Genomic DNA, 22,656 nt, shown 5'->3' with positions numbered 1-22,656 from the left:
TAATTATTTCGATTATGTCATTATACCAGTCTCTTTATTGGTATTAAATATAAGCAATGTATACTCCTGCTTGTAGTTTTAATGGGTAGTTGACACACCTTAGATAACTGTTGGTTAAATTACAAACATTTCAGATTGTTGTTAAGATCATCAACTAGCCAATAATAAAAAATATATAAAATAAATCAGATAAAACGCATGCCATGTTTAAACATTTTATTTTAGTCCAGCTCTGTTCCTCTTCACTCCACCTCGCTATCATAGCATACAGTATATAACAGCATCAGTTCTGAAAAAAGCTGAATTGCTAAGCCACATTCTATTATGGTAAACAGTACCACAACGACCAGAATATGTGCCAGAGAACTAAATTTTTCAGGTTGAAGTTCCATATTCTAGAAGGAAGGAGGCAGCTATTAAATTACAAAGAAAGCAAGTAAAAGAAAAGTAATACAATGCGTGAGAAGAGACATTTCTACATTTGTGATTTAGATTTGCTGACTGGCTTTTCATTTGTAATACTTCATCCTGTGCAAATTTCTAAATGGCTATTTGGGGGGTCCAAAAAGCGATCAAAAAGACTAATTTCTTCACAATTATTTCAGGAATGAACGAGAAGTCAGGAATTACAAATCACGTCACTGCTTGAGACATAAAGATTTTTAAATTACATCAGGTAAATTGACAAAAAAACATTACAATTGATCGGAATGCAATTTTATGGCTTTTTGATTTGTCTTCATTAACAAGGCACCAGAGACGAATGACAAGATTGCTGCACCTCATAGAAGATAAACTAATAAAATCAGCAAAAAGCCTTGAAGAGAGGCTCCTTCTTAAAGTTGCAGTATGTGGAACTGGCAAGGAGAGGATACTTGAGACATCATTGGTCCTCTTTACATGCCCATGCGAATGCTCTGAATGATCTGGAATATTGCTGAGGGAAAAAAAAATAATAATAGAACATTATAGAAGGCTGACATTCCAGCCTTCAGAAAAGTATTGAGAGTATTGAAAACCTGAACTTGGTGAAGTCAAGGCTTAACATAAATGCCAGCTTCGGTATTAAGCAGAATATAATGGGCCATTGTGCTAGTGGATATTTATGTTTCTCCACTCTTTTCTCTCACAAAAAAGAAACCTATCTGCTTTTCCCAAAGAGTGTCATCTCTAACAGTGTAAACCTTATGCTTCTCCAAAGCGCAAAAGTTAGGGCAAGCAAACAGAGAGCAAGATGACCAAAACCATGCAACGAAAATGTAATTTGTTCAAAGCAAACATATTCTAGAAGTCAACAGGTAAAAACTCTGCAAGAACTGGCAGCAACCCATAAATCAGGTCAGAGCATGTGCCACATCAAATTCAGATGGGGCTATTTATGACATTGTCAAAAAGGCTACAACTTTTAATGGGGTCATATGATGCGATTTCAAGTTTTCCTTTCTCTTTGGAGTGTTACAAGCTGATTGTGCATAGATAATATCCCTGAAGTTGCAAAGACTAAAGTCTCAAAACAAAAGAGATACTCTTTATCAAAGTTAAGACTCTGCAGCGCCCCCCTAAAACGGCTCGTTCTAACACGCCCCCACATATCTACCTCACTATGTGGAAATATTTGCATAATGCGGCCCAAATGTGCACGCAAAGAAAGAAGTCGTGGTTTCAGTAACCGCAGTTAGTGTTGAAGCAGCCATGTCAGGGAGATGCTGTGCGTTTCTAAGCGAAAGCAAAAGCACTTTATTTGGCCTTCCGAAAGTAGATGCATTTAGGAATCTTTAAGATTACTAACATTAAAGCATGTCAACATATTCTGTTACACCAAATAATGATTTTTAAAAAAAAGCATCATATGACCCCTTTAAGCAATGTCTTAACGCCTCCGAGCTCCAAGAGATCCGTTGCTCTTCCTGGGAGTACCTAAAGCACTTGTTGGCAATGTTCTTCAATGCTGTTTTAAGAGTAACAGCACCTGCAGATCCACGTGTTGTACCCAGTGAAAATAAGCAGATAAAGTCATGCTATCAGTCCAGCACTGTCCATGTAAATAGTGTGCATTATTATCTCGGCCTTCACTACAGTGCAAGGTTTTACAGTGTGCCAAAAAATGAGTGGAGGTCAGCTTTGTCTACCTACCTTGGACTAAACAAAAACTTATGCAACTTATAGTATAAAAATAAAATATTATTTATTTTAATGTGTTTATTATTTGGTCTAAGATATGACAGATCACTTGGAAATCGTTTGTATTGGGAAGTATACTCACCTGAGCCGCAGACAACAAAGACGAAGAGCGCCAAGAGCCACGGTCCCACCGAAACTTTATCATCACTGACGTTTCTCTGCGTGAATTGACATGAAATCAGATGCAATCGCGCAGTTTTTAGTTGTATAGTAGTTAGTAGTAGAGCAGTGGGATTTACTGCTCTACTACTAGCATACACAGCAGTACTGAGAACCACTATTTCACTGCAAAAATAATCATTCCTAATATTAATAATACCTTTAAACGCTTCACTTTAAAATCAGTTAAGTTAATACCTTACATTAAGTTAATTTCACTTCTGTTGTTACATTATCGAGCATCAAGAAGAGTTGTCGTACCGATGATTTGACGTTGCCTCTCTGGGTGATGTTTTTGCTGTGTTTCTCGTTGGCCATACGAATCCTCTGTTTGGCGACCATTGTTACAAATGCTGGTGGTTTGTAAAAAATGAGCTGGACACGGTCACAAATACTACGAACTCAAACTATTGAGGATGAAGAGAAAACTACGTCGATTGTTTTTTGTCTACGTACACAGAATGTATAGCTCCGCCCACACCGGAAGATCGCAAATGGACTGACGCTCGGGCTGGTGTTGCCAAGTCCGTGGTTTCCCCGCGGAATTGAGCTTCTTTATCACTGTTGCCGCGGGTTAAAGCGACCCCGATAACGTGATATTTTGCCCATGGAGTGCGAATTTTACCAGGGGAACCCCGCCAAAACCGTGTATTTTAGCCTCCAAAGCGCAATTTTTTAATGGGGAGCTCACCTCGAAATGCGATTAGGCTAGTTTTGAGCAGCAATTGGGAGGGTGTTGTTATTGAAACCTGGCAACCCTGGCTCGGACCGCCCAGCTTTTTGAAAAACGCTGATAATAAACGTCAGGACTACATTAACTAAATTTAGTTTGATAAATGTTGTACCAGCCTTGCATAGTGTGTAGAGCTTGATCGAGACCTTCGATTTGGCATATAAATCTTGGATTATTGCTTATGTCTGTGGTGTTAAAAATGTATATATATATTTCATTGCATTGTATGTCATTTAAAACCGTTTCATGTGGTTTAAAACAGCTAGGAGAAATGTAACTTTATTTCTGGAAATAGCAAATACTCATTTTTGAAAGAAATTGTTCTTTTTGAGTGGGATCTTTCAATGAATCGTTTGAACCGGTTTGCAAAAACGATCTGGATAATTTTTTCAGGATTCGGACAGAAAAATACACTAACGTTACTCGCATCTAAACTTTGACTAGGCTAGATATGTTGCCTATTAATTGTATACAGTATAAGAACCTGAAAGCATATTTTAATTTTTGTGTATTTTGTGTTACTCCATAATAATGTTCTAGTTGAGGGCATTTGTAGTATAGGTATGGGGCCCAAACATAACCTCAAGCCCAGGGGCCCCCGGCCCCATAAGTCCTGCCCTGGAGCCGAGAACCGATAAGTGATATGCTGATATGTTTTGAATGACTATTTATTTATTAGTTGAATGTCTACAGTTAACTGAACTGGGAAATATTAATTTATAATAAGCGTCATTGCGTGATTAAGTAAAGGAATAGCTGAATTGTTTTAGTTTTTTTTTTTATTCATGCCAACTACATATTGTATCAACAAATACAGAATAACAAGAACAATAGAAAATAATACATATCACACAATAACAATAATACATTTACACATTAGGTTAAACATTAAAAGTAATTTTTGACTTTTCAAAGATTGTTTTATGCCTATTAAAGGCAAACCATTGGAATTTTTATCTACTAAAAATGACAGTAGCGGGTTCTTGCCCAAGAATTAGCATTTGTGTATTAAAAAATGGATAAGTATTATAACAAAGACGAACAATGTACTGAATACAAGAATTTAACACAAGCTTTAACACAAACATATTCACAAAAAAGATAAACAATCATCTCTTCGATGTCACAGAAGTTTTTTGAAACGGTCGTCCATAAAATGCATTGCTGTTCTGTTGTAAGTAATCTTAAAGATTTCTAAATGCATCTACTTTCCGGAAGGCCAAAAAAAGTGCTTTTGCTTTCGTCCTAGAAACACACAGCGTCTCCCTGACATGCTGCTTCAACACTAACTGCGGTTACTGAAACCACGCCTTCTTTCTTTGCGTGCACATTTGGGCGGCATTATGCTAATATTTCCACATAGTGAGGTAGATATGTGGGGGCGTGGCAGAGTCTTAACTTTGATAAAGAATATCTCTTTGGTTTTGAGACTTTAGTCTTTGCAACTTCAGGGATCTTATCTATGCACAATCAGCTTGTAACACTCCAAAGAGAAAGGACAACTTGAAATCGCATCATATGACCCCTTTAATATGTTTGAGCGTACTTGAGGTGTAGCATCTATGCAATTTTTTAAATCTTTTTTGTTAACGCCATCCGTTATTTATTTATTTAGTTAGTTAGTTATTTGAAGCGGTTCTTTGAAACGAAATGTTCAAAAGAACTGACTCGTGGAGCTGAGACTTTCTTCGTCAAAATCATAGACTGTATAAAAACATGGACGTAGTGTCCGTGACGTCACCCGTAGACTTTCCCGAAGAGCGTTTTTGAAGCTCAAAAGTGGGCGGAGCGCGCGTCACTCCCGGATAATCGAAAATGGTCAAAGAGGCGGGAGCAGAGTATAAAAACATGGACGTAGTGTCCGTGACGTCACCCGTAGACTTTCCCGAAGAGCGTTTTTGAAGCTCAAAAGTGGGCGGAGCGCGCGTCACTCCCGGATAATCGAAAATGGTCAAAGAGGCGGGAGCAGATTGCTGAAGCCACGCCCACCTAGCTCGACGGTGGTGACAGCAGCTGCAATCGGTCACTCAAGTGGCCACGCCCTTAATTATGCAGATATAATTTAAACGGATGAGTTATAAAAAAATTCCCCCCCCCTCACAGTTGTCATGAAGGGCAAAAATTGCTATATAGACCAAAATAATTTTTTGAACCAGGCTGTAAACGTTTTTTTCTGCTGTAAAGTTGGGCATTTTAACATGGGGAGTCTATGGGATTGAGTCCCTTTTGCAGCCAGCGGCCAGTTGATGAATTACAGTTTAAGTCACTTCCTTCTTGGCTTCACGAGAGAGAGCCGGAGGTTGCCGCTTGGTCAAAATATGTGACTCCACGTCAAGCAATCGCGAACCAATCCCGGCGTGGTTTACTGGATGACCCGTATGAAATCCAGTACACCACTTCCTGTTTTCAGTTCAGTAACTAGTCGTCGTGGGGGAGATGCGTTGGTTACCTCTCTCGGTTGTAATATTGTGGGCCTGTTGCCTTTACAGTGCCTCTGCGGATAACAGTGGCGTCAAGAAAATGAAGGTGCAGTTTGCCACGGGTCCTCTTCTCAAATTCCAGATTTGGTGAGTGGGAGTTTGGGCGTTTTTATGTCGGTCGGTCCCCGGTACAAGCCGAGTGTATGACATCGAGTGTGTTGATAATAGCGCTGCTCGACGTGATTAACCTCGCAGAGATATTAACCACACTTACTGTAAGCAACGGAATGTGTACTGTCACAGTATACCAAGCGTTCATTTGTCTCATATGGCACAAGTAGCCTCGCAGATAACCTCGGTAGGATGTTATAATCGTCCGGTAATCCGGTGTTAAACGGAGGACTGTCCTTTGAGGATTAGGCAGCAAATCATCATATTAGAATGATTTCTGAAGGATCATGTGACATTGAATAATATAGGACTAATGATGCTGAAAATTCAACTTTGCATCAAAGGAATACATTTATATTAAAATAGATTTAAAGAATTATGGGCTGCATGGTGCTTGAGGCATTGTTGGTCATTTAGTGTTTCTGTAAAAAAAAAAAACAGAACAGTAACGGTACTACAACAATAATGCTATTAATTCTTCTAGTGTATGTATGTGCATGTAAATTATGTATTCATATAGTGTCTTTTTTTCTCCCCCCCCCCAGGCACATTGCTTCCTTTCTGTCTATGTTTAAGTTGTTGTTAATCGGCGTGATCATTGTGGGCAAGGATCCATTTGCTCTATTTGGCATGCAGGCCCCAGGTCTCTGGGTTTGGAGTCAGGAGAATAAGGCAGGACCTCAGACTTTTCCTGTTTTCCTGAGATTTTTTCATTTGATGGTTTAGGTTCTTGTTCTTAACTGAAATCTATTTGAGTAGTAGATTCCAAATTCAAACTTTTTCCCCATGGAGCTCATTAGTTTGTAACTTTGTAACACCTCAGTGACGTCTGTGGTTATTGGAGAGTGTAATACACTAGAGACCAAAGAGCAAGCTCCCATGTTAATGTTCACCTGACTCTTTCTGCACTATTTCTGAAATGTAGGCATTAAAGTCCACGTGAACCAGAAGCTGTTGCCAACTTTATTTCAGTATAGTGACGTATTGAAGAATGACGTTTGTAAATGTTTATTTCATGCAGACTTAAAAGTACAGAAGAAAACCTTCGGCATTCTTTAAATTTAATTTTTTACTATTATTCTTTTGTACGTTTCAGTGTGAAAAAAGTAGCACACAAGTTATGTATAAACCATCCACAAAATAAAGTATTAAGTATAAAGTATGTACAAACAAACTAGCTGCAGCAATGCATGTTTAATTTTATTGTTATTATTATTTTTTTTTTTTTAGATATATGCCTGTATGATGGTGTTCTTCTTCAGCAATATGATCGAGAATCAGTGTATGTCTACGGGTGCTTTTGAAATCACACTCAATGGTAAGCGTAGTTGATTCCTAAATTGAGCATTACATGTTTATAATTTACATTTTTGTTTACATTATATCTGTTTCTTAATAATAAGTTACTTTATTTGTAGTATATTTATTGTATATTAATTTACCTAAACCCATACATATTATTTTTTTTTTAAATGGGATGATTGAATGATTTTGAAGTTTAGAAAATCCTTTTTATGACCCTTTTCAGAAAAACTTAATCGGTCTTGACCCATGGCATTCAAGCTCCTTTTGTGGAATAGCACATAGAAAATGTGTTATGTAAGAAATTGTTTATCAAATCAGAAGAATTAGTGTTGTTCTCTGTCTATCAGACATGTTAAGCATATGGTTTTGTTGACCTCATTAAAGAGAAGCAGTGTGGCGATAGCCTAATTCGGTGGTTTAGTCTGGCGGAAGTTAGCAAAATGGCGTTGGTTGTATTATCACCATAGTGACACTATTTTGGTGCATTTTTTGGTTAGATGTTCCAGTTTGGTCCAAGCTGGAGTCAGGCCATCTGCCTTCCATGCAGCAACTACTGCAAATTCTGGAGAATGAGATGAAGATGAACGTGCACATGGACACACTTCCACACCATCGCTCGTAACCTTGCCTCTGATTCACTGAATTGAGCTGACGACCCCTCCTCGTATGTTTAACCATCATTACCCTACCATATATTAAATTAATTTCTATTCAAAATATTGCCTTTTGTTTTAAAAAATACCTGTAATGTAGACGCTACAATGTTTGGGGTCAGTAAGATTTTTTTTTATGTTTCTTATGCTCACCAAGGCTGCATAAGAAATATTTGTACAATTTAATCACCAAGTCTGCATTTGTGTGCTCACAAATAAAGTAAAAACACTAATATTGGGATCTAGTATTACCATTTAAAATAACTTTTTAATTTTCTAATTTAATATATTTTAAAGGGGTGGTTGCCTTTTTTTTCTAGGCTTGATTGTGTTTATGGGTTGCAGTCTAACATGTGTTAATGCTTTGTTTAAAAAAAAACTATTTACCTTTATTCCACACCACTCTGTCCCTTCTCCTATTAAATCGCTGATCATTTCTTGCTTTTATGAAGCCTCTCCCTCAGAAATAGGCGATGGGCTCTGATTGGTTACCTAGTCCAGTGTGTTGTGATTGGCTAAACCGCCTCTAGTGCACGTCTAATTGTCCCGCCCCTCACCTCAACGGCATGTGCTCCGGTTGTATTGTAAACAATTGCGTCGTCTATATCTCATCAATTTGATCTCGATTGAGATGCAGAGTATATTAGTGAAGAGGACCGCGCAGAACCTGTGCAAGCACGGCTCTTAATGGTATGTTTTTTGTTTGTTGTTGTCTCATTTAGATACGGTGTTATTTGTAAATGCTAGTGCTTCTGTTATCTATTCTAATATATGGTTTTATCCTGATTAAATTTTTTTTCTAGGCTTGATTGTGTTTATGGGTTGCAGTCTAACATGTGTTAATGCTTTGTTTAAAAAAAAAACTATTTACCTTTATTCCACACCACTCTGTCCCTTCTCCTATTAAATCGCTGATCATTTCTTGCTTTTATGAAGCCTCTCCCTCAGAAATAGGCGATGGGCTCTTATTGGTTACCTAGTCCAGTGTGTTGTGATTGGCTAAACCGCCTCTAGTGCACGTCTAATTGTCCCGCCCCTCACCTCAACGGCATGTGCTCCGGTTGTATTGTAAACAATTGCGTCGTCTATATCTCATCAATTTGATCTCGATTGAGATGCAGAGTATATTAGTGAAGAGGACCGCGCAGAACCTGTGCAAGCACGGCTCTTAATGGTATGTTTTTTGTTTGTTGTTGTCTCATTTAGATACGGTGTTATTTGTAAATGCTAGTGCTTCTGTTATCTATTCTAATATATGGTTTTATCCTGATTAAAGCTTTAATACAGTACAGCAACCGCACACGTTCCATGTTTAACGCTTCTCATAGCTATGTAAAATTTAATATATTTTAAAGGGGTGGTTGCCTTTTTTTTCTAGGCTTGATTGTGTTTATGGGTTGCAGTCTAACATGTGTTAATGCTTTGTTTAAAAAAAAAACTATTTACCTTTATTCCACACCACTCTGTCCCTTCTCCTATTAAATCGCTGATCATTTCTTGCTTTTATGAAGCCTCTCCCTCAGAAATAGGCGATGGGCTCTGATTGGTTACCTAGTCCAGTGTGTTGTGATTGGCTAAACCGCCTCTAGTGCACGTCTAATTGTCCCGCCCCTCACCTCAACGGCATGTGCTCCGGTTGTATTGTAAACAATTGCGTCGTCTATATCTCATCAATTTGATCTCGATTGAGATGCAGAGTATATTAGTGAAGAGGACCGCGCAGAACCTGTGCAAGCACGGCTCTTAATGGTATGTTTTTTGTTTGTTGTTGTCTCATTTAGATACGGTGTTATTTGTAAATGCTAGTGCTTCTGTTATCTATTCTAATATATGGTTTTATCCTGATTAAAGCTTTAATACAGTACAGCAACCGCACACGTTCCATGTTTAACGCTTCTCATAGCTATGTAAAAATAAGTGTATAAATGGAACAGTTCATTGTTTGAGCTGAGCTGAATGAGAGAGAGATGCAGCAGAGCAGGGCGACGTGAGGAACAGGATGAGAACGCTGCTTTAGAACATTGATTTTGAAACTTGTGAATCCATTAGAATCGTTAGAAAACAGAATCGCGATTCATATATAAATAGAGGTTTGTGCACCCCTAGTTTTAACGGCAATGCAACAACTCTTCCTCTTCTCTATGGCCTCACCCCCTTTGCTGCCTTTTCCCGAGGGTGGGGTTTATCTGGGTGTGTGATGTCACAAACCCAGGAAGTAACTTGTTGTAGTCCCTACCAGCCGTTTTTGTAGGCATTAAACTGCCAGAATTTTAAAAGACAATATCTCCGTTTGCATTGAACTTTCAGCGCCGCAACTTTGCAGATATTGTTTATGCTCAAACAGCAACATTACACACTACCTAACGCTAAAAAGTGAAATCTCGATCAACCACCCCTTTAAAATGTAATTTATTCCTGTGATGGCAAGGCTGAACTTTCATTTGCCATTACTCTGGTCTGCAGTGTCTCATGATGCTTTTGAAATCATTCTAATATAAAATTTGTCAATATTTGGCGAGTAGAAAGTTTTTAAAAGAACGGCATTTATTTGAAATACAAATGTTGTAACATTTTAAATGTCTTTACTGTAATAATTGATCAGTTTATTGCATTTTTGCTACAGTAAATAAAAGTATTAAAAAACTTACCGACGCCAAACTTTTGAACAGTAGTTTAATAGGGAAGCAGCAACTACACAACACTGAAACTGACAACAAATGTGTTTATTGAATTTTAATGGTTTGATTGTTTTCTTAATCTGAGTGTAGTTTAGCCAAAAATGTGTAGTTGCTTTTTTTTTTTTTTTTGTAGTGGAATATATTAATATATATTTTCATGAAACAGTGAGTTAAAGCAGATGACTAGTGATATTGCTTTTCCCCCCCCCCCATGTTACTGGTGGTCTCCCGTGGGGTGACGAAGGGCTCGAGGAATCCCAGGATCTGTGAGTACTTCCACTTCTTCACTGACCCTGCTGCTGACCCACTCCTCTTCTCCATCTCCTTCCTCTTCTCCTTCAGGTAGGTGTCCCTGAGGCTTTTCCACTTTTTTCTGCACACGTGCTCTGAATAAACACATTATCTTGTTAGCGAAAAGTAGCTGTAGGGGGGAAATAGTTGTAAAATTCACCTCATTCACGCCGCGAGACCTCCAGACGCGTGTAAACACGTCTTTACATTGACTTAACATTGAAATCATTCGCGCCGGACGCTCTATTCGCGTTTGGTGTGAACGCAGCATAAGAAAGACTTTAACTATTAACCATCGCTTACGGCCAACTTGTGTACGCATATTCACGAGAGGGTCAGGTTTACACGTTAAGTAAACGTAAACACATTGTGAAGCTCATGCAAGAACTAACAGTCCTCTGCGGTTTTGTGTCACTTCTCGAGTGACCTTCACAATCATCCAAATGTAAGTCATATACTGTACATCTGGGATGGCATGAGCGTAAGCAAATGATAAGAGAATATTCATTTTTGGCCTTGCTGTGCCTTTAATATTTTTTTCCTATGGTCACGTTTGATGTTAAACCTCTATATCAGGGGTGCCCAAACTCGGTCCTGGAGGGCCTGCAGAGTTTAGCTCCAACTTGCCTCAACACACCTGCTGGTAAGTTTCTAGTATGCCTGTAAAAGCTTGATTAGCTGGTTCAGGTGTGTCTAATTGGGGTTGGAGCTAAACTCTGCAGGACACCGGCCCTCCAGGACCGAGTTTGGGCACCCCTGCTCTATATAATGTAAAAGAAAATTATTATTTATATATTTTTTGTAAGATGAGTCACATTTTCATTACTGAATTACACAACTTTCAATAGGAATCTACGCAAGAGGGAAATCAACCCAATTTCATTGCAGATGGCGATTTCGTATGCAAATGTACAATGTGAATGGTACAAAAACATAATTTTTAGAAAAAAGTAAGCGTGAAGGTCTACCTCAAAACATAACTGTCACTAGGGGATACCATTCGAAAACAAACGAATGAGCCACAATGTAAAATAGTCCTGAATTGCTACCACATTGGCCACAACAGAAAGCTGCTTTGTTTGAAAGTGACATCTGTCTTAGCAGTACTTCCTGTGTCACTATACACCATTGACAATAAACATTAGAACTACTTTGTTCTCTCCCACAAAAACTGAAGTGACTGCACCTTTAGTCAAGTGAAATTACTCATGATGTTTTGTACGCTTTTTCGAGCACGTCAGTTCATGGACAGGCCTGCAGACAGCGCTGGATAAAGACCTTTTCTGGCTCTTCCATTTGTACTCTGTGGCTCAAACTCCGCAGCCTTCGGACCAGCGAGTGGAGGAAAGGTGGAGGTCTGACCCGTAGGTGTGTTGAGCTGGATGGGAAGGCTTGGCACTGCTGTAACCGTATCAGAGCCATGTGAAGGCCAACCCTGCATGCCAGAAGTACTAGTTCCTCTTTGCACATGAGGATTTGAGGAGGTATGTTGTGTTCTTTGGACTGTAAGCAATGACATGGCAGACACAACATTTAGCCTGACCGATCTGAGTTGAGTAGTAAGCGTGACAGATCAAGAAAACAAAAATTGGCAATCAGATTAAACAGAAAAGACTTGTGTACGTTCTTACTGACTCACAGCTGCCTACTCTGAACCTGGCTTGCTGTCCAGAAGCAAGGAATGACACAAACACCAGCTGTTGCCCAAGAACACGAACCCCTATATTTCTGTTGAGCGACAGAAAGAGTGGTCTCAGGGGGGTTGTTGATTGCTCCATGTTCTGATCCTTCTCCCGCCTTCATCTAGACTCCGTCCACCCCAAGCATCCATACTCAACCTGCTCCACAGGAAACCAAAGCCACACCAGAGCTGTCAGAGGCAGAGCAGATTCAGTTATGTCATTTGTGTTTTTACTGTTCAATTAATACTTTTAACCCGAGGTTAGAGGGGTAGTTCACCCAGAAATGAAAATTCTGTCATCATTTACTCTCACCCTCATGTAGTTTCAAACCTGTAAATCTTCTGTTCATCTTCGGAACACAAAGATATTTTTTTATTGATTAATTAAAAATACTTTAATAAAACGGATAGTTCCGGTCCTTGATTCTGATTGGTTGAGCCAAGTTCGAAGCCGTTGTAAATTACTCTACAAACATACACCTTTGTTTACATTTGTGTGTTGCTCGGCAACCACTTTGTTGGAACCACAGCATTTCTGAGGAACTACATTGTTTGGCGGAAGAATAATGTTTTATTAACATCATTTTGTGAAACCTTACTACGTATATGGAATAACTGTTTTATAAAAGTAATAAGCCCCATGAAGCCGTGGTTTACAGTGAATTTATAACAGCTAAGGGGCGTTGTTAGGCATGACGCGAAGCGGATTAAATTCATTGTAAACTATGGCTTCTTGGGGCTTACTGCTTTATTAATAGTCTTTTATCTATTTTGTCCATCCATTGAAAGTCCATAAATGTTTACACTTTAAAAAGTACCATAAACATTTGACCATGTTTGAGCTTCCGTTTACTATATTTACTGTACTTTTACTTTGTCATTTAGCAGATGCGTTTATCCAAAGCGACTTACAAATAAGAAAAAGTCATTAAAACTAAAAGCTAAAACTCTATAAATACTATATATATACACACATTTAAGAAAATAAAAGAAATTAAATCAAAATGACAAATATTTGATGTGCTCTATGTACACTCTTAAAAATAAAGGTGCTTCACGATGCCGTAGAACAGGGGTGCCCAACCCTGCTCCTGGCGATCGACTGTCCTGGAAAGTTCAGCTCCAACCCTAATCAAACTCACCTGAAGCAACTAATTAGGGTCTTCAGGATCACTTAAAAATTAAAGGCAGGTGTCTTTGATTAGAGTTGGAGCTAAACTTTGCAGGACAGTCGATCGCCAGGAGCAGGGTTGGGCACCCCTGCCGTAGAAGAACCTTTTTGTCTAAATGGTTCCATAAAGAACCTTTAACATCTGAAGAACCTTTCTGTTTCACAAAAGGTTCTTTGGGGCGAAAGAAGGTTCTTCAGATTATAAAAAGTTAAGAAAGAGGTGGTTCTTTAAAGAACCTTTGACTGAATGGTTCTTATATGGCATCGCTTGAAGAACCTTTTGAAGCACCTTTATTTTTAAGAGTGTATGTGCGTTGATCAGTGTCAAATAAAAGCCTAAATTAAACATGTTCTTCAGAAGACTTGTATTAAACCACTTGATTCATAAGGATTGCATTTACAAAGTCTTTTTGAAAAATGCGAATCTTCCAAATTTTGGTTGCTTGGACTTTCCGTCAAACGTTTCATCCACTGAAACACTGCCCATTTCGTATTTTACTTTGTGCTTTGAAAATAACCTAAAGTGTTATGGGTTTGGAATGAAATGAGGTCAAGTAAATGACAATTTTTTTGGGGGGTGGGAGTTGGGGTGAACTAAACATTTGAAGTTAAAATGTATTAGTGTATGTAGAATTAAACATTAACACTGTAGATTAATGAATGCTATATCATCTGTCTATCTTTTTAATGCAAATCAGTTTTTAACAAAAAAATATGAAAACAAAAATCTGAACAAATTAATAGTTTTCTCTGCATCATAAGCTGTGATAGAAGAACATATATTGACAAAAGAAATACACACCACTCTTTTTTTTAGAATGGGCTTCTATGCAGAAGAAAACCATTAATGTAAAACTACTGTATTGCTTCTTGGACTGTGATGTTGATTTTTTAAAATTATTATTAGGCCTATTAATTTTTTTTAGAAGATTGTGTTTCTGAATAAAAATGTGGAAGTAATGTTAAAAGGATAGTTCACCCAAAAATAAACATTCTGTCATCAATTACTTACCTCATGTTCTTTTAAACCTGGATGACTTTCTCAGAAGATATTTTGAAGAAACAGTAACAGGCATTTCTAAAAATATATTATTTTATGCTCCACAGAAGAAAATCATACAGGTTTGGAATGACATGAGGATGAGTAAATCTTGACAGAATTTTCACTTTTGAGTGAACTATCCCTTTAAGCGTTTCAGAATGTCCCATCCTCAGTAAGATCATTAATCGGTCCACTTGAGACTTTTGAGAACTGTGTCAGTGTAATAGCAATTGACATTACCAAATGCTGCCGTTGCTATGGTAACAAGTGGCTCTGCCATTAGTGAGTGACGTGACGTGGCCAAGTATGGTGACCCATACTCGGAATTAGTGCTCTGAATTTACCCATCCAAAGTGCACACACACAGCAGTGAACACACACACACCGTGAACACACACCCGGAGCAGTGGGCAGCCATTTATGCTGCGGCGCCTGGGGAGCAGTTGGGGTTCAGTGCCTTGCTCAAGGGCACCTCAGTCGTGGTATTGAAGGTGGGAGAGAGCGCTGTACATTCACTCCCCCCGCCTACAATCCCTGCCGGTACGAGACTCGAACCCACAACCTTTGAGTTACGAGTCCGACTCTCTAACCATTAGGTCATTAGACTGAAAGAGGGCTCTGATTGTATGATAGAGATCCTTTCTGCTGAGAATGATGAGAGCCAAGTTTCCTGAAGGATAGCTATAGCCATGACAATAAGGACAAACAACAGCAAAACGTAATTTAACTCCATTTTCAAATCATCTTATCCTGAGGTGTTAAATCCTGCATGGATACATCAATACAGTATCATGGAAAAGATTTCCGTTACCAGTGGCATCGAAGAATTACCTTATTTCTATAATGATATTGAACTTTTACCACACTTTTACTCTTGTGTACTTTAAAATACTTATAGTTAGTGTTGTCTGTCTTTTAGTAAAATCTAAATTTACAAACAATCCCAGAAATGATTAATTACTTGATTAGCCCAACATATGAAATAATAGTCCTTTATAACATATAAATGACTTTTAAACAAAACACATTCATTTCTGATCTTTATAACAGTATAGCAGACAACTTACATAAAATGCTTATAATACTCTAAATCTCCCAATAATTAGTTTTAGTAAGATATTTAAATGCTTAGTTTTGTGATTAAAGCTGTTTTTTGTGTGTGTGTGTGTGTGGTGGGAAAACATATAGGCCTACTGCAATGTAATATAATGATAATTGAGAAATGTACAAATAAACATTCCTCAAAATCCTGATGCGATGATGTACCTGATGTGCATGATTTAAAAAAAAAAGAAGATGTATGGATAATCAAGTAAACCCGAGTGGTTTCAGTCCAGTAATTGTTCATCTTGAAATACTAACAATATATAAGTTATTCTTACTTATACTTTATAACAATCAGAAAAAAGACATGTGTACCACAACCTGAAAGGGTAAGTTTTTAGAATGATACCCCTTATGCTTACCAAAACAAAACAAAAAACTATCAATCAGAAAACAGAAGGCATAGTAGATTGTGTACAACAGGTTTTTCAGCAAAGTTTGGATCATGTTGATAATTTAGAAGCCTTAGAAATTTACATATCAAATACGATACAGTAGGTTTTATGGGGTTAAGTAACAATTGATAAGCATAACCACTTTCACACAACTATTGCAGCTTAAAGCAGCACTATGTAACTTTTGGCGTTCTAGCAGTTAATAAACAGAACTGCACACATCCCGCAGAAGAACATTCCAACCGGAGCTACTTCTCTACAATAGTCCAAATATAAGTACTTATTATAAGTGTACCGTAGTGATTCGGAATAAAACAAAAATGCGGTTTGGAAGATGAATTTGTGATGTACTCGCTCATTATATACATATTTTGAACACAGAAAAAGTTACATATACTCTTAAAAATAAAGGCGCTTCACGATGCCATAGAAGAACCTTTTTGTCTAAATGGTTCCATAAAGAACCTTTAACATCTGAAGAACCTTTCTGTTTCACAAAAGCTTCTTTGTGTCGAAAGAAGGTTCTTCAGATTATAAAAAGGTAAGAAAGAGATGGTTCTTTAAAGAACCTTTGACTAAATGGTTCTTTGCGGAACCAAAAATGGTTCTTCTATGGCATCGCTTGAAGAACCTTTTGAAGCACCTTTATTTTTAAGAGTGTAGTGCTGCTTTAAAAGAACTCCTTTAGTATTTCACGTTATCAAAAGGATACAAAACGTGTGCAGAACCGTCTGGAAACACAGTGAGAAATTTATTTCCATCATAGTAGTACTTCTTCAAGAAACTTGAATTGTACTGAAAAAAGAGACCAGGTTGTTTAGTTTAAAAGCATGATAATACAACTTTCTAACAGAGTAAATTATTAAATTCAGGATGAGTTAAATCAAACTGAACTGACCCCGGAGTAGAAGACTCATGTGTCCATTGTCCAGAGGTCTCGTCCACATGCATGTAGGCCTACTCTTTAACTTTACAAACATCCTCTTTGGGTGGACAGTTAGAATGCTGGAAACTGATGACTTTTATCACGAGGCACATCTGAGGAGAGAAACCATTCATTTACCCCTTCAACATGCTCAACGAAATAGGTGTTAGCAGTCAATCAAACATTTTTATACATCTGATAAATGTAATCCCAAACTATGCAGGTACACTGTAAATACATAAATCAAAATGTCTAAGCAGTTGAAATGGTTTTACTTTAAAGGCTGGCTTGTGAAACATGACTTCCTCTTTATTCCTGTCTTACTATAGTGACTACTGACTAGCATAAACTCTGGAAATAGACTTTTTCAGGTTTGTTATAGAATAAAGATTTTTATAATGTAATATTACTCACACATGATAATTGGATGCATAATTAGGGTCAGTGCAATTAATACTGTCCTAACACCCCTCAAAGGCAGAACAGGCCTCTGGTTACCATGGCAGGTAATCTGATAACACTGGTTTTATTGCTCAAAGGAATGCGGGCAAAGCAACTCTCACTCATTTCCTCATACACTGTAAAACAAATTCCGTAAAATGTACGGTAAAAAAACGGCAGCTGTGGTTGCCGGAATTTTACTGTAAAAAAATACGGTAGCAACGTTTTAGGTTTTACGGTTTTAACTTAAATTTACAGTTAAATACCGTAATTTCATTAACTGATATAATGTTAATATACCAACCTATTGAAGTACTGAAATCTGTTTTGTACCTTTGTAATACACTGATAACCACCAAATGCAGGTGGTGATGAGAAAGTCACATGATGAACCAAAGCCTATCACAAGCAGCTTTTAAATAATAACATATATAGAAGGTTCACAGTGTCATTCACACAAACTCTAAACAGCATCATGGTAACACACATGAAACTGAAATAATGCAATAAACATTCATTTAACAACATTAGGTGTAACACACAACCCTAATATACCAAACTGATAAGAAAAAACTAAGAAGAAACATAGTTATTTCAACAAAATAACATCACATTTGAAATGTAACGCAGGGAATGTCGATTTACGGTTATTCACTGTAAATTATACGGTCTCTTTCACTTCCAAAAATGGTATACTACCGTAAAATTAATGTCCAATACATGTAATGTCCAATACAGTTTTTCACTGTATATAGTAGGGGAATTTACCGTTAACCATTTAACAGGTTTTTACTGTAGCATTTTTACAGTCTTTTACCGTAAAATTCACGGTCATTTTTTACAGTGTAGAAAAGACACATAATACTCATAGAAATGGACTCTTCCCTATTCATTCATAGACAAACCTTTCTATGACCTTCCTATTCCCAGGTCTTTGTGTAAATAATGATAGAATTTTCTTTTTTTTGGGTGTGAATTATCATTGTTGTTAATGGTCCATCTATAAACATCCTGTCCAGCACATCATGTGGATACTCACTGTTCTTTGATGCCAAAAAACTGAAGTGAGCATCTCTGCCATATCTCTGCATCTCTCTCTGATCTGTCTGAAACTAAGCCAAAGGTGGGAATGACAAGTAAACAAATTCATTTAATTTTGTCAAAGCATATTTCACAGTTTTCATAACAATATGTTTAAGTTACAGCATAGTATAAATGCCATGTGCACTAGCTTACAAAAGTTTGGGATACGATTTTTTTTTCATAAAATATCAATACGTGAATAAGTAAAATATCATTACAATTTAAAAATAACTGTTTTCTATTTTAATATGTTTTACATTTAATAAGCTGAATTTATAGCATGTTAAAAACAGTTTTGATGCTTAATATGTTTTGGAAACCATGAGAGATGTTTTTTTTGGGGGGGGCAACAGAATTCAGAATTAAAAAGAACAGAATTTATTTACAATATACATCTTTTTAACATTATAAATGTATTCAACTATACATATTTATAATGTCCTGTCACTATATATACTGTATATATAAACGAACCCCAGACTTTTGAACAGTAGTGTGTTGTACAACACAAACCTGTGTTTTCTACTTTATTGCACTCTATCTTGTAGTTCGTCAAGTTATAGTTATAGTCGAGCAGGTCCACTAGGCCTTGCCTCAGAACGTCTCATAGCCGATCATGGACTAAAATCTCAAACAACTCTCTGTAGCTCTCACAGCAGAAGTCCTGAAGTCAAAAGTGAAAAGTGTTGAAGCAGTAAGAGTTTGTGTCGGCTACATCCGTTCTCAAGAGACAAAACTCTCGTGCTTCCGCATTAACTGGATCCAGAGGAGGCCAAGCTCTTGAACCACAAAACTGACAGTATATGGGAGAGTCCCGTTGCAGCTGGGGCTGAGTAAAACAAGTTATTTATTTAAAAACATAAACAATTTTATCAAGTGTTATGCTTTTACCATGGCAGTGATCAAATGAATGCACCCGAGGATTGTACATCTTCTTCTGGGACTCTCTTTTGTATCTTAGAAGTCCTGGAAGCCCACAACAGAGATCTGGTGAGGATTCTAGTGTCTGGAAATACTCCTGCTCCATCTGCTGGACAGTACAGAAAATGGTGTGACGAGACCATAAGGGAGAACTGGTTAAGAGAAACAGCATGCATTTTGAAAACTATTAAGTTCTACTTAAATTTATACACAAGATTAAGAGACTTATGTACACTAAAAAACAAAACAAGGATTTTCAAAGTTCTTGGAGTAAGTTTAATATTAAATAAGACATATTTCAGTCTTTCTACTTCAAACTTTCATGTTTAATCCAAAGTGTTACGTGCTGTTTTTGTCAAATTTACTAGCAATTTCTGAGTGAAAATTGTTTCAAAGGCATACACCAAATTATTTCCAGTATAAGAGATCTCTATATGGAAAAAAAGTATTTTAAAATAAAGTTGCCACAATGTAAAAAGTTTTCAAAGTCTAGAAATATCACAAAAAAGCTTCTTACTGTACTTAATCGATATAATTGAGGAGTGTTCCAATCTCTGAATCCATCACTGCAGAATTGTCCTCTCACAACGTGAAATGTGCTTATAATCATCAGTGCTACAGTAACTTGTGGGTCTGTGATACACATCAGGTATTATTTTCGTTTTAGTTAGATTAGCATATCAATAATACTAATAATAATAATTTATAGCTGTAAAAAAAATAGCCACAAAATATAGAGTTTCTGCCAAACAACTAAATTCAATCTAAATTCTAAAGTTGCCAAAAGATGATGAATTCACATGCACACCTGACTGAAAAGTTCTCTTTTGAGATTCCATATGTAGGGTATCAGAGCAGGTGGAAGGACAGCTATATTCACTCAGGAGCAAGAGGCCGTTATAGTGGGCATGGTCCTTCAAGATAATGTAATACGACTCGGAGAAATCCAGGAACGAGTGATACAAGACAACACACACTTCCAGGGAATCGCCAGTGTGAGCATTTCCACAATTGACCGTGTCCTCCATCGTAACAGGATGCGAATGAAACAAGTATACAGAGTACCTTTTGAGCGCAACTCACCAAGGGTGAAAGAACTGCGAGCTCAGTATGTGCAAGTAAGTGTACATTCAGAAACATTTACTGTAATCCAGATTGTCTACAGTACTAACACATACTACGTGAATGACATTGCTCTTCAGTACATACAATGTATGTGAATCAGAAGTGCATACAGTAGGCCTAATTGTACTCTACAGTATAGCACTGTCTCTGTACGATTTACAAAATTCTAAATACAGTATATTGTATTTTTACACAGACAAAATTTGGCTTGGAATCCTTGGACAGACCCCATGACTTCATCTTTGTCGATGAAGTAGGCTTCAACCTAACAAAGAGGAGAAGGAGAGGCCGAAACATGATTGGACAGCAAGCCATTGTTGAAGTCCCTGGTCAACGAGCTGGCAATGTCACAATCTGTGCTGCTATCAGCAACCATGGTGTTCTACATCACCATGTTACACTCGGGCCATATAACACCCAGCACCTTCTAAGATGTATTGCCAATCTAAGATATATTTGATTTGAGCAGCAGGTTCAAGAGCAGCAGGGTCAAGAGCTAAATGAGAATCCCATTCCCACCTATGTGATAGTGTGGGACAATGTCAGTTTCCACCGAGATGCTCAGGTAAGGGAATGGTTAAACATCAATGGGCAGTTTCTGTCTAAACTCCCTATAAAATCTTAAATGATTCCCTTTGAGCTAAATTGACCTGTTTCCCTTACACATATCACACAGGTATTCCTGGGAGCAAATGTTCACTATTCCAATGGTTTTGACTATATTTTACCTACAGTTTCTTGTCTATCACAGACTATTTTTTTTTTAGTAGAGAAAGATGGTCTAATAAAGTTTTATTCCTCTTTGTCACTTTCTCTTCTATAAGTATAAGGCCTGAGGAGAGGTATGTTTAGACCAGGGGTGTCAAAAGTTCCTGGAGGGCCACCCTGCAGTGTTTTGGTCCAACCCTGCTCCAACACACAAACCATGTAGTTTACAAATTAGCCTGATGGCAGGGCTGGACGATATGGCCAAAATTTATATCACGATATATTTCTTAATTTCGATATGATATAATTCCGATATCGATATGAACACTATTAAAAAAAGCATAAAAAAAAAAAAAAACACTAAAGTAAAAACTGCCAAGAACGCCCACAACAGATGTCTGTCTAACAAACTTATGGAAAATGAATTTGCCAAGTATATGACACCTCATATAAAACCATATAATATTTTAGAAAAAAAAACAGCACAAATAAATTAATGTTCACCTTTTATTTGTATTTAGCCTTCATACAAACAAGAAATGTGAAATCACTTTCAAATAATCGTCTCGGACTCACCTAATTAATATTAATATCTTTAACTTCAAACTATAGGCCAGGGATCCTCAAATCTGGCCCACGAGATCCACTTTCCTGCAGAGTTTAGCTCTAACCCTAATCAAACACACCTGAGCATGTTAATCAATGTCTTCAGGATCATTAGAAAATCACAGGTAGCTGACTTTGATCAGGGTTGGAGCTAAACTCTGCAGCGCATTGACCCTCCAGGGAAAGATTTGAGGAACCCTGCTATAGGCTAACATACACTACCAGTCAAAAGGTTTTGAACTGTAAGATTTTTAATGTTTTTAAAGAAGTCTCTTCTGCTCACCAAGCATGCATTTATTTGATCCAAAATACAGCAAAAACAGTAACATTTTGAAATATTTTTACTATTTAAAATAACCGTTTTCTATTTGAAAATATTTTAAAATGTAATTTATTTCTGTGATTTCAAAGTTGTATTTTTAGCATCATTACTCCGGTCACATGATCCTTCAGAAATCATTCAAATATTCTGATTTGCTGCTCAAAAAACATTTATTATTATGTTGAAAACAGCTGAGTAGAATTTTTTCAGGTTTCTTTGATGACTTTCCTTGAAAGTTCAGAAGAACAGGATTTATCTGAAATAGAAATCTTTTGTAACATTATAAATGTCTTTATCATCATTTTTGATCAATTTAAAGCATCCTTGCTAAATAAAAGTAGTAATTTCTTTGCAAAAAAAGAAAAAAAAAGAAAACAGAAATCATACTGAATAGTGTATAATGTTACAAAAGCTTTTTTATTTCAGATAAATGCTGATCTTTGGATCTTTCTATTCAACAAAGAATCCTGAAAAAATGTGTTCAACTGTTTTAAATATTGATAATCAGCATATTTTCTGCTTTTTTCAGATTTCTGGATCA

The 22,656-nt window shown here is 37.1% G+C and overlaps 2 protein-coding genes and 1 long non-coding RNA gene across 3 annotated transcripts; 2 read left to right on the top strand and 1 right to left on the bottom strand.

Moving 5' to 3' along the window:
* Nucleotides 1-201: 201 nt before the first annotated feature.
* zgc:92744 (stress-associated endoplasmic reticulum protein 1) lies at nucleotides 202-2,830 on the bottom strand. The gene is made up of 3 exons (XM_016251929.1): nucleotides 2,602-2,830; nucleotides 2,264-2,339; nucleotides 202-937 (listed from the first exon to the last, which is right to left on the bottom strand). Exons 1-3 carry the CDS (start codon nucleotides 2,680-2,682, stop codon nucleotides 897-899), a joined length of 198 nt encoding a protein of 65 aa, XP_016107415.1. The 5' UTR covers nucleotides 2,683-2,830; the 3' UTR covers nucleotides 202-896.
* Nucleotides 2,831-5,358: 2,528 nt separating this feature from the next.
* Nucleotides 5,359-15,165, top strand: LOC107566466 (uncharacterized). The gene is made up of 3 exons (XR_001606514.1): nucleotides 5,359-5,640; nucleotides 12,340-12,341; nucleotides 15,152-15,165. It is a non-coding gene; the product is annotated as an uncharacterized lncRNA (long non-coding RNA).
* Nucleotides 5,989-7,681, top strand: LOC107566465 (selenoprotein T1a-like). The gene is made up of 3 exons (XM_016251926.1): nucleotides 5,989-6,336; nucleotides 6,895-6,982; nucleotides 7,467-7,681. Exons 1-3 carry the CDS (start codon nucleotides 6,130-6,132, stop codon nucleotides 7,589-7,591), a joined length of 420 nt encoding a protein of 139 aa, XP_016107412.1. The 5' UTR covers nucleotides 5,989-6,129; the 3' UTR covers nucleotides 7,592-7,681.
* Nucleotides 15,166-22,656: the final 7,491 nt, after the last annotated feature.

The sequence above is a fragment of the Sinocyclocheilus grahami genome, unplaced genomic scaffold, assembly GCF_001515645.1.
Source record: "Sinocyclocheilus grahami isolate Dianchi unplaced genomic scaffold, SAMN03320097.WGS_v1.1 scaffold1077.1, whole genome shotgun sequence".
NCBI lineage: Eukaryota > Metazoa > Chordata > Actinopteri > Cypriniformes > Cyprinidae > Sinocyclocheilus > Sinocyclocheilus grahami.
The sequence above is the reverse complement of the archived record's forward strand: the minus strand, read 5'-3'. Positions and strand labels throughout refer to the sequence as shown.